This window comes from Symphalangus syndactylus, chromosome 4 (assembly GCF_028878055.3).
Source record: "Symphalangus syndactylus isolate Jambi chromosome 4, NHGRI_mSymSyn1-v2.1_pri, whole genome shotgun sequence".
NCBI lineage: Eukaryota > Metazoa > Chordata > Mammalia > Primates > Hylobatidae > Symphalangus > Symphalangus syndactylus.
In genome coordinates, this window is record NC_072426.2 from 65,715,004 (window position 1) to 65,733,623 (window position 18,620).

An 18,620-nucleotide genomic window follows, 5' to 3' on the forward strand; every position below is an offset into this window, starting at 1 on the left:
TTGTGTCTGGATGAAAGAATACTGTACTGTCTGGTACAGCATTTCCCACAACATCCTTGCATAATTTTATTATATACCACCTGAAAAGGAGGATGGGGGAGAGGAGGTCCCTATGGTCAATGATGTAGGGTCACTTGGCAAGCTTTTTGATTTCTCAAAACCACAATGACATTAATGTACATTGTGAAATTTGAAAAGAAAATATAAACTTATTCACCATGGAGGCCATTTTTTTCCAGAGGTTTTAACATAATTAGAATATCTACTTGGGTAATGCTATTCTAGAACTAATATTTTAAAGATGACTCCTTTATTCAAATTTGGGAAGAAATATTATTGTTTAGTAATAGAAGTATACGGCTGGAACTATTAAAACTTGAGAATATTTTACATACTTCAGACATCTCTAATATTCCTATGTGGCAATTCTAAATGCTAAATAGTCGACATTACAGTCACAGGTCCCCACTTCTGAGTTAAGTTATTGCAAGGGGCCCCGAAATCCATACATATGCAGGCATTAACAGTGAACATCTCATACATGCAGTACTATTATCTAATGTAAGCAGATATGGTTGAGATAAAATATGAATTCATTCAAGAACATTTTTCACAAAATGTACACTGTGAAACTCAAAAGTACAAACTTACTCGCCAGGGAACCCAATTTTTTCCCCAGAGATTTTAAAATAATTAGAATACCTGCCTGGGAAATGCTGTTCTAGAACTATTTTCTTTTTTTTTTTTCTTTTTTTGAGACCGAGTATCACTCTGTTGCCCAGGCTGGAGTGTAGTGGTGCAATCTTGGCTCACTGCAACCTGTGCCTCCCAGGTTCAAGCGATTCTCCTGCCTCAGCCTCCTGAGTAGCTGGGATTACACGCATGAGCCACCATGCCTAGCTAATTTTTGTATTTTTAATGGAGGTGGGGTTTCACCATGTTCGCCAGGTTGGTCTCGAACTCCTGACCTCAAGTGATCCACCTGCCTCGGACTCCCAAAGTGCCAGGATTACAGGTGTGAACCACCAAGCCCGGGTAGAACTAATATTTTAAAGATCTCTCCTTTATTCAAATTTGGGAAGGAATATTATTTTTGAAACCAATGTCATAAGAATTACATATTCAGTATTAACAATTTTGAATTTGTTAGGTTTTAAGCCCAAATGGATACTTTACAACATATGAAGGTGTTTTGATAGAATTAGACAACATTTAAATTTTTCCCAATTGACTAGCTCTTGTGAATTCAACAGAATATGACAAAACATTTTTAGTCATTTTTTCCACTCAGCCTTTTTGTATACCACTTCACATTCCTTCTTGAGCTTTCTTTACCCTTGTACTTAAGTATTACACCTTTTCGAGTTTAACAGCTTGTATTTTAAAAACTGAAGCCTTCCCTAACAGCCCTATTTTGCCTATTAGATACAAAAAGCTCTAAAAAGTGGGGGGGTGGGAGGGAGGAGGAGGAGGAAGAAAATAAGAAAGATGACCCAAAGAATTCTTTCTTTGTAATTAGAACTCCAAAGGGTATGTTAAATACAACTTAATATTAACAGCCTGGATCTTGATTATATGTACAGTGCCTAGTAGTAACTAAATAATCCTAAAATAATCTTCTAGTTCATTTTTTATACAGTCACATCAAAATCACCATGACAATTACCTATGATAAATGGTAAACAAAACGAAACAGAGCAAAAAAAAAAACCCTGAAGAATAAGGTAGTAAGATTAAAATTCCTGCCTTTCAGTTCATCTTTAACAGGTTATTAATTTAATGCCATTAACTATGATAAAAAGCAAGAATAACTTCATGTTTGTTGGTAGATGCCAACTATGCCAGCGTAGGGAATGGGAGAAGGGGATGGTGTAGATGGAGAAGGTATAATTTCTGCATTATTACAAATATTTTCAACCAGCACATATTATTCTTGTAATTATTTAAAAATAGATTTTAAGAAATTACAAAGTAAACTGCTGCTAACCTGCAAAATATGAAAGAACCCTCCAGAATTCATACTCCTGCTTCCCTTACTCTAGGCCGGACCACCTACATGTACACTTGACAAATGGCTACTTAATCTTAATAGGATATTATACTGATAATAGAACACATGAAATGCTTATTTTAAAAGTAATTCTAATAAACTTCAAGAAAAACTTAGTTTAAATTACATTTTTCAATTTATATCACATATCCATAGAGCAGCAAAAAAGAACACTGGACTCAGAACCCAGTGGTTCACGTTGTAATAACAGCTCCAACACCAACTGGCAGAGTGACTTATGGTAAGCCACCTAAACAATTCATCTCCACTCAACAGCAGTATAGGACTGTGGTTTAGAGTACAGGCTTTCATCTCAGACCCGCCTGAGTTCAAATCCTTATACCACTTGCTTTCTTCCTTATTATACCAGACATGCTGTTTAACTTTGCTGTGTTTAACACAGAACAGCACAAAGTAGGTTCAAAATGTCCTGGCCAAATATTAGATATACCCAAGAATCTGCAGAGTTATAAAAACCGAATAACTTAAAATTTAATTTTTGAGTCAAGGGAGCCAAATGCTTAACAAACTATCTTGGGTGATGAACCAAGAAGAATGCCCCAATCTAGTTCTCCTACCACTATCTCACTCAGGGAAGTATTCTCTTTGGTCAGTGCTATGGTCTGAATGTTTGTGTGTTCCCCTCCCCCAATTCGTATGTTGACACCTAATCACCAATGTGAATGAGTTAGGAGATGGGGCCTCTGGGAGATGATTAGGTCATAAGGGTAGACCTCATGTGTGAAATTAGTGTCCTTAGAAGCCACAGAGAGCTGCCTCAGCTCTTCCACCAAGTGAAGACACAGTGAAAAGGTACTATCTATGAGAAAATGGGCCCTCACCAGACACCAAATCTACCTGATCCTTGACCTTGGGCTTCCCAGCCTCCAGAATGTGAGAAATAAATTTCTTTGTTTATAGGCCGTCCAGTCTAAGGTATTTTGTTACAGCAGCCCAAATAGACTAAGAGAGTCAGCATCATTGTTTAGGTGACCAGATTGGTATGGCCATTTCATTCATGCATAGATAACATTTAATGGGGAAACAAAATCATTTTGGTTTTTGGAAATAAAATAAAAAACCTTTTTATTTTGCAATAAATACGAACCTGTCTAAGATACCAGAGTCTAAAGTATTACAACAAAATACTGTTAAAATGATTAAAATGAATGTAATACTATTTATATTGTTAAGCTAGAAAATATATGCTGGTTTAAAAAATGAGGCTGCCAAGCACGAGATTCCTATTACTAGCAGTAGTTTAAAAACATAAATGAATTATTCTTAATTTTACTTCATGGTTTTAAACATTCTATCATTGTCATCCATGAATTATGAAACCTATAATCATACACCTGTCCTTATATGAGCAAGTTTTAAGCCAAATTAAATTTTCTAGGCCACCTCTCAAAGGTGAGCAGAGCACTTCTAAAATAATTTGGTCTGTACACCACTTCAGGAAAAGAAAAAAAACCTCCATGCACTACCCAATCCTGTTGCCCAGGCAAACATATACAACCTACAAGTGTTTCCATGGGTAAATGATTTTTACAGTGGCTGTAAAAATGTTCACATTACCCATTGCTTTTCTTTACAATAAATATTCAACCTCATGGGAACAAATACATCTTTAAAAGCATATATTTTGGACCACAGATTTAAGATCTGCATAAGTACTTCTGAAGTACATTAAAGAACATTTTAACTCTGGAATATATGTTAGAGACAGAGAATTATATATTCCTTTGATTTCTTAATGAATTACACTGCATTCAAATGTGAATTAAGGATAGGTTAAAAAGTAGAGTTTTCTTTTATGATTAAAGCCATGTGCTTTTATTTCTTAATGATTAAAGTAATTCAAATACCATGTTTTAAAAATAAATTTTATGTTACAGTATACCAGAACTCTTTACTGCTGAGCCTTGAAGATCTGTATGCTCATGTTATTTACTGAACTGGTTTTTCTCTGTCTCTGGGATACTTTATATTTTACTTTTACTTTAGATTTACTTAAATAAAATATAACAAGACAGACTATTCTAGAACATGAATGAGTAACAGAAAAAAACTAATTTTTCTTTAAGTGACCTGTTTTTCCATTAATCATATCATTACAAAATTACTCCTTCCATTGCATGAAGTGGTTTGCTGCTCTTCATCAATCACACTGCAGGATATCATGGCGATTCTGCATTTAATTGCTTCCTTGCCAGCCATTCTGTGAAATGAGCACTGTTCCAAGAGCCATCCAACCAGTGCCTTCACCTTGGCAAGGAAAGGGTCTACTGAAGATTGAAAACAGTTCAGTTTCATGAGCTGATTCTGTCTTCAAGCCTTCAGATTGCAAGGAGGAAGCCAGGTAAATCCTTCGCTACCATATACATCATTTTCTGTATAAGAAGAGCACTAGAGAAGAATTCCCTATTTATTTCTAGTCTAGTGATTTTCATAGCCATTGGCGTCTGTGGTTATGTCTGCTACATGATCACTATGCTGAATTGTCAGGGTAGGAACTCTACAACCACTTTTGCATGCCTAGGAAAATTACTGCAGCTAACTATACCTTCCTTCCTGAGCCTCCCAACTCCAACTGAACTGTGTACTTCAGAAGGGTAATTGTTATCAGTACTAAGCCATTCCTAAGTAAAATCTACATGCCTTGAAAACATGGGGTTAATCCCCATGAGTTTCACTTAATTATAGTTTACATGTCATGAATGACTTCTTAGGATCAGCTTTAGTGATTTTTTTTATAAAACATGTTTACAGATTATTTAGGCCCTTTGATGAGCTAAGTTCAAACTACTGCCTTACAAATGAAGAACATTACTATACCATTTCCATTACCATGACAAAGAGTCCATAAGCTCCCTGCTTTTCTTGAATTTAGCTATAGGTAATAAGAAAAAAACCCAATTATTCACCAAAAAGAATTAAAAATAAATACTTCAGTGGCCACTGCTATTTCCTAGATCTAACTGTTAGTTGTCAGTATGTTACTTAAAGTTTTTCTATTTTATTCTACTGAAGTGCAAAATCAATTGAAGGAAAGTGTTATTTTCTTGAATGAAGTGTGTGTGTGTGTGTGTGTGTGTGTGTGTGTATTTTTGTTTGTTTTTTTGAGATGAAGTTTCGCTCTTTCGCCCAGGCTGGAGTGCAGTGGCGCGATCTTGGCTCACCGCAACCTCTGCCTTCTGGTTTCAAGTGATTCTCCTGCCACAGCCTCCCAAGTAGCTGGGATTACAGGTGCCCACCATAACGCCCAGCTAATTTTTGTATTTAGTAGAGACAGGGTTTCACCATGCTGGCCAGGCTAGTCTTGAACTCCTGACCTCATGATCCGCCTGCCTCGGCCTCCCAAAGTGCTGGGATTACAAGCGTGAGCCACCGTGCCCAGCCGAAATTTATATTTTTGTCATCAGCAATATTTAAGCTTAGTAAAGGAGTTAAGTATTCCATTCAATTTCTTTATAAAAATCAGAAAAATATTTTAGACTAAATACTAAAGTTTTCAAGTTTCATTTCAAGACCGTAACATATTTTCCCCTTAAGGTGTAGACTCCGTTCATTGTGAACATTTTAGGAATGAATTGATACTACTAACAATACTGCCTGGTGAATTTACAAACAGTAATATTTATTGGAAAATTAGAAAATGGCAATCATAAAATTTGTCCTCGTATTAAAAAAAGAAGATTCTATTTTTTTTTCTCTGTACATAATGAGAAGGAAATAAAAAAGATTCTAATTCCTGGGGATATGCACTTGCACTCTGAACTCTTCCTTTGGTCCAAGGATGAACTAGAAGGCAACACTAGGACAAACTCTTTAGGAATCTCATTCTAAATGACAGCATTAAGAGTTCACTGTAGAATCAACATAACATTTCCATGTCACTTAATTGCAAAAACTTGACAATGGTATTTTTGGTCTGATTTTTGTAAAATGTAGAGAATTCCAGATTCTGTAAAAGGAACCAGAGGGTTTTTAAATTCTAGAATTTTTTTTTTATTAAAAAATTATTTATTTATTTAAAAAAATTCAATCTTTAATACTTCCATCAAAAATGTTTTCCTAACATTCATGACTGTAAAACAACTCATATATGAATAAATAAAACTTACCACTTGGAGAATGTCTTCATCTTTTGGCATAACACTAAGTTCCAATGTTGTATCACTGAAATTGAATATATATACTATTTTAGGAGAGGTAGAAGTGTATAAAAAAGACTTTATGGAAAAACAGTTAACTCAGAAGTATTTTTTAAATTGTTTAAGAGTTTATTTTGGTTTTCTTATATCTTTATTTTTAAAATCAAATCATTAGAATGAAAAGAAGTCACCTTTGTATACATAAGTTAACTATATACAAAAGAGGGACGGACCCCTGCCATGTTTGTGCTATTCATAATCAGTAAAGTCTTCTTTATAACATGTTTCTAATTTAGAAATATAAAGTATGTTGCTTATATTAAAGAGTCCCAGGACAAAACTCTTAACAATATCAGTATACAATTATTTATTGTTTTATTCAAGTCACAAAACAAATTATAGATTGTTGTCATATAGTCTGTTCATCACGTTAAAATTCATTAACATCAAAGAATCCTCAAATTTAATATTTTAAGTAATTTTTTTTTTAGACTGAGTCTCACTCTGTCACCCAGGCTGGAGTGCAGTGGCGCAATCTTGGCTCACTGCAACCTCTGCCTCCTGGGTTTAAGCAATTCTCATGCCTCAGCTTCCCAAGCAGCTGGGACTACAGGCATGCGCCACCATACCCAGCTAATTTTTCTATTTTTAGTAGAGAGGAGGGCACATCACGTTGGCCATGCTGGTCTGGAATTCCTGACCTCAAGGGACCTGCCCACTTCGGCCTCCCAAAGTGCTGGGATTACAGGCGTGAGCCACTGCGCCCAGCCAAGTACTATTAAACATCTTAATTTTGCAATATTCCCTCCTAGCCTCAGAAGTGAAGGAAATCGCTTTACCGTCACAACTACTGAGCTGACTCATTTTTAATAACTATATAACATTTCAACTATTTGCTTTCTTCCCTATGATTTACTTCTAGTGCCTTTACAGGGACAGCTCAAAGTCTAATTTTATTTTGGTTCTGTAAATTTCCTGCTGAAAATGATAGAGAAATTTCCCTAAGTTTAGAAAGTTCAAAGGGGTAAACAAAACTGAATCCTGTGATCTGGAGGTACATACAGATATGGCAAAGGTGCCGGGCGAAGCAGCTTTCGTTCCCAGGCCAAGGTGGGTGGATCACTTGAGGTCAGGAGTTCGAGACCAGCCTGGCCAACATGGTGAAAACTCATCTCTACTAAAAATACAAAAATTAGCTGGACGTGGTGGCAGGTGCCTGTAATCCCAGCTTCTCAGGAGGCTGAGGCAAGAGAATTGCTTGAACCTGGGAGGCGGACATTGCAGTGAGCTGAGATCACGCCACTGCATTCCAGCCTGGGCGACAAGAGTGAAACTCCCTCTCAATAAAAAAAATAATAAAATAAAATAAAAGTTATGGCAAAGGCAGTGCTACTATCTCCACCAAATGCTTCAACAGCTAATCTAACAGTATCAGACAGATTTTCCCCCAATACAGTCAAGAGATTAAGAAACAATCAACAACAAAAAACAAAATAATCTACCGGTGTCTCTTCTTGACAGATTTGAATCATTATGTTTAGTTTCATAAATGCTCAGATTATACTAAACCCATGAGAACCACAGGTTCAAATAAATTTAACTAGTAAAATATGTAGGTACTTTCATTTCAATATTTAGAGTTGGCAGAAACTGATGTTTAGATAAACTCCTGTGCAAGGACACATCTGTTTGTTTGTTGTTTTTGTTTTGAGACAGGGTCTCACTCTGACACCCAGGCTAGAGTGCAGTGGCTCTATCAAGTTTCACTTGATTGACCTCCTGGGCTCACTTGACTGACCTCCTGGACTCAGGTGATCCTCCCACCTCAGCCTCCCAAGTAGCTGGGACAACAGACACACACTACCACGCCCAGCTAATTTTTTGTAGAGACAGGGTTTCACCATGTTGCCCAGGCTGGTATCAAATTCCTGGGCTCAAGTGATCTGCCCACCTCAGCGTCCCAAAGTGCTGGGATTACAGGCATGAGCCATTGCACCCAGCCCGCAAGGACACATGTTATATTAATCCACTGCATAATCTCAAGGGCTTGTGGTGCATTACCCATTTGCTACCAACTGCAGACAGAAGAAAAACAACATTTTTAATGGAAATAAGATTATGAAAAAATATTTCTCTAATATTCAAATTGATTTTAGTGGTTGAAGTGTTATTATTCTGAAAGATGAACTGTACCAGTAATAGAAGGATTAATGTAGATTTTGAAGAAAACAATGATTAAGTTGGTTTTTAAAGAAGAGATATTAACAAATACACTAAAAATCTTTTACGTTATGGGCTGACAAAACATATCGTTGTATTTATGATGATCTAAATTATTTTGAGGAAAAAAATTTTGGCAAATCTGTTATCCCTTGGAGAGGCTTTAAATTCATTATCAACATTAGAGGCAATATTCAAGAGTTGTTTTCTGTTAGACTCCCATTAAATATTAAAACATTAAAGAAAATACGCTGAGGTCAATTAATCATGACCATCATTTAATTGTAAGAAATGGCAATGTATTAGGGCATTAGTGTAAATAATTCAGATTTCAGCATGAGCCACTCTAGATATAGTTAGGAGAGCTTGATAAAAATCTTCAGAAAATGAACTGCACTTGAATTACAGACAGGTGAGTTTGGCCAACAAAAAGCATTAAATAATCCAAAAGTTCCTGTATTTGAATCTGAGAAGAACCTCTTACAACACAGTGATGATCTGATTGGGCTCAGATCCATGGCCTAGCCTTGACAGAAATTCAATATGGTAATAACCTCTTTGGTTTCTAACTTATTTGTAATTTGGAAAAATTTTCTAGTTGTGTGGGTGAAACAGAGTAGGACTAAATGATCTTCGAGGTCTCATAGACAGTCACTCTATAAATATGTATCTAACTTTGGAGCTCAAAATCCTATTATTCTGTAAAATGCAGGAAGACAAATGGATTAAAAGGGAATGTCTTGTTGTCTTGGTTAGAAAAAATGAATTGATTTAGGCTAAGAAGATTATTCAAAAAGATACTTAAAAGTAACATACCCCAGTAAGAGGTTTTAAAATAAACTATATATGCATTTATTTATATATTAGAAACAAATTATACATCTGTCACTTCAAATAAAAGGGGTAAACACAGTAAATCTAAAATGTGTGCCTCACAGCCTCTATGTAAATCTGATACATCTGTCAAGCCAAAGCCACCAACTAAGCTATCCTCAGATAGCTGGTCCTTGGCAACTCTCAAATGCATTATATCTAAGGGAAAGTTCCACATCTCCTTGTCACCACAATTCCTTATAAGAATAGAAGATTGTATTAAATCCCCTATGTGCTCTATTGATTTGTAAAACCCATCTTTGGGTTTTAATGTTTTAAGACTCTTACCTGTTTTGAATTAAAGCAATTACTTGGGAATAGGTTTTGCCAATAACACTTTCTCCATTGACTTTTATAATGCGGTCACCTTCAAAGAGAAGTTAAAAAACACATGAGAAATCCTGCAGAAAGTCACTTTTGAACACTTCTGAAATATTTCTTGAATAATGTCCTTATTTTTAATGTGGTATATATTAAAATAATAAAATACAGAATTGTGAGAAAATTATTAGTATCATAATTATAAAATAATTATATGAATATCCTAGCTTATTACTTTTAAAGTTTTTACAAAAGTAAATACATTTTAATATATCCAGCTTTTTGTGAAACTAGCCATGTTGTAAGTAAGAGTTCCAGTCATTACTGAATTTAGAAATTTCAAAAGGTCTAGTCACCAGGAGACCACAGCTATACTACTTATGCTCCTATCAGTTGTTTCCTGAGTTGCAGAACTAATTATCTCTCCACTTACCCTGTCTTTTTTTTTTTTTTTTTGGAGACAGAGTCTCACTCTTGTCTCCCAGGCTAGAGTGCAGTGGTGCAATCTCAGCTCACTGCAACCTCTGCCTCCCAGGTTCAAGCGATTCTCTTTCTACTCTGAGTAGAGTAGGAAAGGAAAAGACAGAAACAAAGAACAGAGGAAAGAAGAAAATAGGCAAAAATGTACTTTTTGTGTGCTTATCACAGCATATCTCCACTTCATCTTCCCAATCATGTGGGGCTTAAAATACGACAGATGATACATTCTAAAGAAATCCCATATGCACACTAATATACATATTATACATATTAATGATATTTAAATCAGGCTTACTTTAAGTATAATAAAAAAAACTAAGGTGGGTAATACATTAACAGTACATCCTTATAAATCTTAGTAATGATGTCCACTACTTTCTAATATTTGTAGGTGAAAATATAGCATTTTATTTAAAAGGCAGTGAAATATAGTTTTTCAATAATTCCCATTTTAAATTGTTTAATGTTTAAAAAACAAAAGAGTAACTATTTTAGAGTGTGCACTAATATAAATGAAATCTCTACTTAGGGTTTATTAAAGTCACAAATCACAAAACATTTTAGAACAAACAGCTACTATATCCAGCCAATTAGGCCACATATACTGACACCTTCAGATGAAGCCAGGCTTACATTCCACATAGGAGACTTAAGCCACTTTGTGCTGCAAATTAATTAACTCAACTCTGGCAGATCAGGCACTTCCAGAACTTGAAAATCCAAGATTATTTCACTTATATCAAATAAATACCTTCATCATTTTGCTACTTTGTAATCCTTTGTCAAAATTCAATGCATGCAAAATTTGTTCCTTAAAAGAGCCTCTAAGAGTCTATTATCTGTGTGGTAATTAAAAGTGCTACAGTGTATCAATTTATATTGTTATTTCTGTTCAAACCCATCCATATGGGCATCAAGAAACATAATTAGTTCTCAAAATTAGTAACAACAGATGTGAAGGGAAAGGAAGAAGCATACAGAAAGATACAAAAGGAAAAAATATCGTACATGAAATATGGAAGAAATAAAGTGAAAAAGAAATTAAAACGTATTGTTTAAAGAAGAATATCAGCACCTGTACATAATCCAGCTTCAAAAGCAGGTCCTCCTTCTTTAACTTGCTTAACAAATATGGTATCCATTGGTTCCAAGCGGTTTCTTTGTTTTCCTGTTAGAGAAGCCCAAAGCATAATTTTACTTCACAATACTTTACTAAAATACCAAAATATAAAATAGTATTTGAGACAATTAAGCAAAGATTTTTAATGAAGTATTAAATACATATCCTGAATTTGGATGCTAAAATTATAATGTAGGGGTTTTCATTAATTCAAACATTTATTTTGCTTCTTCCATAATATAATGACAACCACAACACTGTAATGCTTTCCATTTATTGGCTACATTCCGTATGTCAGCTGCCACACTAAATACTGTATCTCAGAGCTAATTTCCATAGCAAGTAAGTACTACTACTACCATTCACAAAAAAGGAAACTGAAGCTTAGAGGGATTAAATAAAGTCTCCAAGGTCACACAGCTAACAAGTGCCAAAGCTGGTTACACAGGCGGTACTCACTCTACTGCTTTTGTTTTTTGTTTTGTTTTGTTTTGTTTTGTTTGAGATGGAGTCTCACTCTGTCACCCAGGCTGGAGTGCAGTGGTGCAATCTTGGCTCACTGCAACCTCCACATCCCGGGTTCCAGTGATTCTCCTGCCTCAGCCTCCTGAGTAGGTGGGACTACAGGTGTACACCACCCCACCTGCTAATTTTTGTATGTTTTAGTAGAGACCATATTGGCCAGGCTGGTTTCGAACTCCTGACCCCGTGATTCACCAGCCTTGGCCTCCAAAGTGCTGGGATTACAGGCGTGAGCCACTGCGCCCGGCCTCTACTGCTTCTTAATACTGCATTGTGCTAAGCATTAAAATGTAACAATAAACAAGACATATTCCTTTCCCTTCAGGGAGTCTGGTAGGAGGAGAAAGACATACAAACAAATAACAGTATAGTATAAAAAAGAATCAGAGACAAATATAAAATACAGTCATGGCAATGAGGAGAGCATGATCAACCCCGTAAGTCGGAATTTCACAAGCTGTTTTCCATGGATCATTGGCATTAACATCTAAGGTGTTTGCTAAAAATGGATGTTTTGGAGTCTGACCAGAAATCTGCTTTGTCAACAAGTTTCCCAGATGATCCTAATACACATTAAATTTTGAGAACAACTAGTTGTTTCAGTGAAATAGAAGTCAAGGAAAAATGTGCAGATGAGAGGACATTTAAGCTAAGTGATAAATAGCATAAGTATTGTGGGGGAAGAAGGAGGTACACGGTAGTTCTAAAAGTGTGGTCCCAGGACCAGCAGCATCAGTATCACCTGGGAATATGTTAGGAATGCAAATTTGTGGACCCCACCCTAGATCTCCTGAATCAGAAACTCTGAGGTGATTGTGATGCACACTTAAGTTTGAGAATCACTGAAATAGAAGACACAGTCCTGACACTTAAAGAAGAATTTAACTGAGAAAATAAGGCATATACACGTGTTGAGTAACATGATACTACTTGTTAAACAGCAATACTGGGCAAAAAATGATTGAGTGTCAAATACAAAGAGTTCATAATTATTGCCATATAAAACTGAATTGTTACCATAGTGTATGCACCAAGATGGCTTCAAGGAAGTTACTTAATAAAGGAATATCTATCACTAGCTCCCCTTAAATACTTAGCTATTTATTCTGAAAGATGCCCTCTAAAGCAATGAATGGCTAGATTTCAAAGGCAATGGGGCATAGCAGAAATTGCTTGTTTTAGAAGCGAGTAGACATCGGTCCAAATCCCTTCCTTTGCCACTTGAAATTTTCTGTGTGCTACACTTTATTTTTCTTCATAAAACTTACAACCCACTACCTAAAATTACATTTTTATTTGCTTACATGTTTGTTGTATATCTCTCTAACACAAAGAGCAGGAATTTTTGCAATGCTCACTAATATCCATAGCACAGAGCAGGCATTCAATAAATAATTATTCAATGAATTAATACATTTATTATTTAGTTTAAATTCACACCAGCCCTCAAGACGGGCATTATGATCCTAAAATTGCCATTTGAGTGAAGAGGAAAATCGCTTCTCGGCCTTTTGGCTAAGATCAAGTGTGAGTGAAGAGGAAAAAGAGACTCAGTAACTTGCTAAGAGGCAGCATAGGGATTTGAACCCAGGCCTGAATTCAAGTGTGGCAATTCCATGCTGCCTCAAAAGTAACTGAAAGTGATTTATTTCTCAAGCTCTACTGTATTCAAGCAGACAGTCCATTTGAAATTAATTTAAAAGGAAAAATACTTTCTTATCAAGTTGCTTCAAATGCAAACGCTGAATTCCAATCAAGTTGGTGATCAAGTTAGGTCACTCTGTGGTCAATCTAATATTTACAATAGTTGGCATTAAAGAAAAAACATCTATCTTCTTGGCTAGAGATCTAAAGGCTTATTAGTAAGTTTTGTTGCATCAAGTCACTGCTTTCATGGAAAGATTTATATAATAAAAGAGAAGAGACATTGTTCCTATTAATGTCTTCTAGTCCACTGTGTCTCAAAGGTGATTATTTCATACTTAAAAATACAAAATACAAATGACCATTAACGAATTCTACAAAATAATAAAATGTTGGTTGGGTAGCAATGCAGTGACTTCTGAAAGTTCTGATACAAAATTTCACTTACACAGAATAGAGGTGGTCCAAAATAATGTGGTGTTAATTCTATAAAAGAAAATACTAATTTTGAAATGACTGCCGTTGTAAAGTCAGACATACTTTGCCACTGACAAATCTTTCAATACACTATGCCTGAAAACATACGAAGATGGAATAGATTAAAATAGAGTCCAATCCTATAGCAAGTACTGTTACATCTGCTGAGAGTTACACTTTTAATTCTTGCTCACTTTTTTTTTTTTTTTTTTTTTTTGAGACAGAGTCTTGCACTGTTGCCCAGGCTGGAGTGCAGTGTAACCTCCGCCTCCCAGGTTCAAGCAATTCTCCTGCCTCAGCCTCCCAAGTAGCTGGGATAACAGGTGCCCGCCACCATGCCTGGCTAATTTTTTTGTATTTTTAGTAGAGATGGGGTTTCACTATGTTGGCCAGGCTGATCTCGAACTCCTGAGCTTCCCAAAGTGCTGGGATTACAGGTGTGAGCCACCGAGCCCAGCCTCTTGCTCACTTTCCTTTCTGAACTTTCTCCAAAAATCTGACTTGCTACCTAGATATCATCCAATTCCTCCTAGAGAGAGAAAAACATTTCCCGTAAATATCCCTTAAATATAAGCAGATTTCACTAAGAAATACACTTTTCTTCAATTTCTATACACCTTGGCTCTATGTCTTGAGTTAAACACTTGACTCATGAATTTTAAGAGTGTCTTGTTTTTAAGATATGTGCTCCGCAATTTTGCCAGAACTGGAAATCAAAAGTATCATATTTAACACGTGTGTCGTTCACAAGCTCTCTCAGGTCTTTAGTTTTTGCAAATAAATTTCTAGATATGCAGAACTAAAAGCCCGATCCCGAACTGCGGTAATTCACCAGGAAAAATGACTCCTTACTTCCCTGTATGATTACTTAGGAGACCCAGATGGCTTGCCTGGCAATTCTTAGTAAAAGCCTCTTTCAATTCCAAATCCGTATTTTATAACTTCTCAATTTTTTTGAGAACACATGGGACATGTTTCAAAGAACTGTTAAATACCTTATTCAAATATCATTTCCTAACCTTATCAAAAAAGAGAATGTGTCTTTTTGGCACATACATGCAGTTAAATCTTCCTATATTTGCAGAAAAGAAGGTAAAAAGACAATTAACTTACATGGATGAGAACAGCTAAAGTAACCAGGTTCAGAAAAAGTCCCATTTTATGTTATAATATATAATTAGTACTGACTTAAAAAGACATAAAAAGCACATGTAAATTTACCTGAACTTGAATAGTACACTTGAAATCAGAAACAATACACATACGTCTACAATGAAATAAATATGATCAGTTGGGGAAAAATAACTTGAGTAAAAAAATTAATTATATATAGGTAGTAGCTGCTATCTAAATACTGAATGTTCAGGTGGATGTGATTCTTATTCTCTGTATTCATTATAATGCAACAGTTAAGACTTTGGGCCCTATAACCATATCACATGGTTTAAAATCCCACCTCTGTCATTCATTTTCCAAGTGGGGTCATCAGATTTTGCAATATTTGATATATATTTAAACTAAAAAATAGTAGTAGTCTATCTGAAATTCAAGTTTAATTGAGCATTCTGTATTTCATATGACAACCCTATATCCAAGTGATTTTAGATGAATGATTTGTACGTGCCCCTAGTTTACTGATCTGAAAAATGGGGATGATAATAATTATTCCTACCTCGCAAGGTTGTTGTGAGGATTAAAAAAAGATAATCCAGTAAAGCATTTATATAATATCTGGTACATGCAGGCATTTTTTAAGTATTACTTACTATTATGATAGTCCTGATTATAAACTTTTCAGGTTTACAAACAGATCAGAGATGATCTTGGGTACACAGGGCCTGTCACATCGCAAGTGAGCAATAAATACTGGTTGAAAGGACACTCATCAAACTCAACTGTCATATTATAGGGAAGTCAAGGAATACTGCCGGGGTATGGGATGGGACGGGAAACATGAAAGAAAAGAAAGTAAAAAGGTAAAAAGAAATTATACTAAAAAAATTTCCAATAACTCTGACACAAACTATACACCTGTCTTCAAAGAGATTGTGTCTAAAACCAAAGTGCTAAATCTATAGGCCTGGGGGCTTTGTCAGTCAAAAAGGATGAGTTACATCTCTAGTGACCTCCTTCTTTGGAGAAAGCCTAAGATAAAATCATTTGCAACATCTAAATTATTTGAAATTTTTAAATATTAAGTATACAAAAAAAACAGACTAAAGCTAATAGATTACTTTTAAGAAGCAACAAAATTTGAACTATGACAGTTACAAAAAGGACTCTGTAATGAAGATCACAGAGAAACAGATCATGATGGTAAGAAAATCCTACAGTTCTGAGGACAAGAGAAACATATTTCTTAACAGACTGGAAAAATATATAGTTTATACAAAGAAAAACTATCCCACATTTTAATCAAGAGCAAAGCAATAGAAAATAATGGCTCTTGTCTATGGCCATACCACCTTAAATGTGCCCAATCTTGTCTGATGTCAGAAGTTTAGCAGGACTAGGGCTGGTTAATACTTGGATGGGAGACTGCCTGGGAATATCAGGTGCTATAGGCTTAAAAAAAAATAAAATATAAAAGAAAGAAAGAAAATAATGGTTATAACTGAGATTGAGCTTTTGTTTCTTCTCTCTCAGAATTCCCAAACTTGCTATTGCATAATTTTTTTAATTAAACCAGATCTCTGCTTTTATGAAACTTATTTCAAAAAACCGTATTTTTTCCATTGGTTTCTTTGTTGCCAAAGAAAAATCTGTATCTTTATACAACAAAAGGCCGTTGAAATGAGACTGTGCTCCAATCTGAAAGTCAGATAAGCCTCAGAAGAAGTATACCCTCCAGAAAGGTGGAAAGCTAAAGAGGTTTATCACCTAATGGAATATGAAGGCACCAAGCATCAGTTATTTAAGGGAAATAAATAGCATATTGAAATTAATACCTACTTTTCAGATAAAAAAATAACTGAAACCCCGACACAGACTGAAATATATAGCAAAGTTATGTCTGAGTGATGAAAAGGCATCTTTATTTCTCTTTGATAGAAAATAGACTGCCACAGAAAAAAACAGCATATAGAAGAATTTATTGAGCAATAGGAACGTGGATCTATTAAGGAAAAAAACAAAAATAAGGAGTAATATACACCAAATTCAGGCTAGTAATTACCTCTGGAGGAAGGGAATAGGAAAAGAGTGGCATAAAAGGGCCTTATTATATTTGCAGTCATTTATGTCTTCAGGAGAGAGAAAAAGAGAAGGAGAAGGAAAGGTTATGAGGCGGTGGAGGTAAAGCTGAAATGTTAAGATGACAAAGATGGGTGGCAAGCATTTAGAAGTAACATTTTTGTTTGCCTAAAATATTTCATAACTATTATTTCTTATTGTTGACAACAGGCTTCTAACTTTCATTTTGGGATACGGTTTACTGGTATCTTAAGAGTCTAACAGAGACACAATGTCCAACATTAAAAATCCATATGTATCATATGATAAATATATCCTACATAAGTCATTAAGCAGAATCCAATTTAAGAAGACTGCTATGGCAGATTACTAGTCCTTTCTTTGTTCGTTTGTTTGTTTTCTGGTAAGGAGAGAAGCACTAAGAAAGATGTGCCAACTTATTAAATCTAGCTGTTCCCCAAATTCTCACTCAAAATGCTCTCACTTGCAGGTGATAGCTAGCACTTTAAAATTATACCTCCAAGTCTCCAATCTGCAGATCCAGCAATTACCATGAGCTCCCAAACCCAAATTCCGATCATCTCTGGATACTGTCAGTAGAATGTCACCTGTCAGGTCTCAATCACATTATATCTATTATTAGTAAAAACATACTATCTTTCTAGTCAACCTGATCTTCAAGTAATAACAAATAGAACAAAATGAAATAAGAAAATTTGTTTAATATAAAAAAGCAAACCATGTTCTAACTGAATCATGCTAACCTTTCTTTCAACCCACACCTCTCTAGTTTTTAAAAGGTTTTACTGGCCAGGCACGGTGGCTCACGCCTGTAATCCCAGCACTTTGGGAGGCAGAGGCAGGTGGATCACGAGGTCAAGAGTTCAAGACCAGCCTGGCCAAGATGGTGAAACCCTGTCTCTACTAAAAACACACAAAAAATTAGCCAGGCATTGTGGCACATGCCTGTAATCCCAGCTACTTGGGAGGCTGAGGCAGATAACTGCTTAAACATGGGAGACGGAGGTTGCAGTGAGCCTAGACTGCGCCATTGCACTCCAGCCTGGGTGACAGAGCGAGACTCCATCTTGGAAAAAAAAAAAAAAGTTTTGCTGTGGAAATGTCCAGCATACACAAAAGTAGAGAGAACAATAAAGCCCCATGAATGCAGCTTAAATAATTATAAAAAAATTTTCAGTCTTGTCTTGCTTCATTGAAACCCACCCACTTTAAAACATTTTAATGCAAATCCCAGATATCATGTCATTCAGATACTTTAAATATATCCATATACACCACTAACAGATAAGAACTGTATATTTTCTTAAAGGCAAGACAACAAAATCCTTCAACAGTTCTTCACAGTATGTAACATTCTGCACTATGTGATTTGTACTGTAAGCTGACAAACAAACCCACTCTATTTTCATCTTCCTAAATACCTACTTAACATTAATAAAAAGCAGTATGTCATGACAGAAATGATAGCCCCAAAGGCTATGAAATAAATTTAGAAAGGTTTCACATGTAAAAATCATAATAGAATACTAAATTAAGTGCCTTA

The 18,620-nt window shown here is 35.4% G+C and overlaps 1 protein-coding gene across 12 annotated transcripts in view; it reads right to left on the reverse strand.

Moving 5' to 3' along the window:
* The window catches only part of ARHGAP21 (Rho GTPase activating protein 21), a 145,777-nt gene that overhangs the window by 42,418 nt on the left and 84,739 nt on the right, over nucleotides 1-18,620 (reverse strand). For all 12 annotated transcript variants that reach the window (XR_008657112.2, XM_063637252.1, XM_063637250.1 and 9 more), the window contains 3 exons: nucleotides 11,177-11,269; nucleotides 9,589-9,667; nucleotides 6,178-6,232 (listed from right to left, as the gene is read on the reverse strand). Coding sequence is in view for 11 of the 12 variants with exons in the window: in XM_063637252.1 (XP_063493322.1) it covers nucleotides 6,178-6,232; nucleotides 9,589-9,667; nucleotides 11,177-11,269 (227 nt within the window). In the remaining variant the exon portion in view is untranslated. The remainder of the gene's footprint in view (nucleotides 1-6,177; nucleotides 6,233-9,588; nucleotides 9,668-11,176; nucleotides 11,270-18,620) is intronic.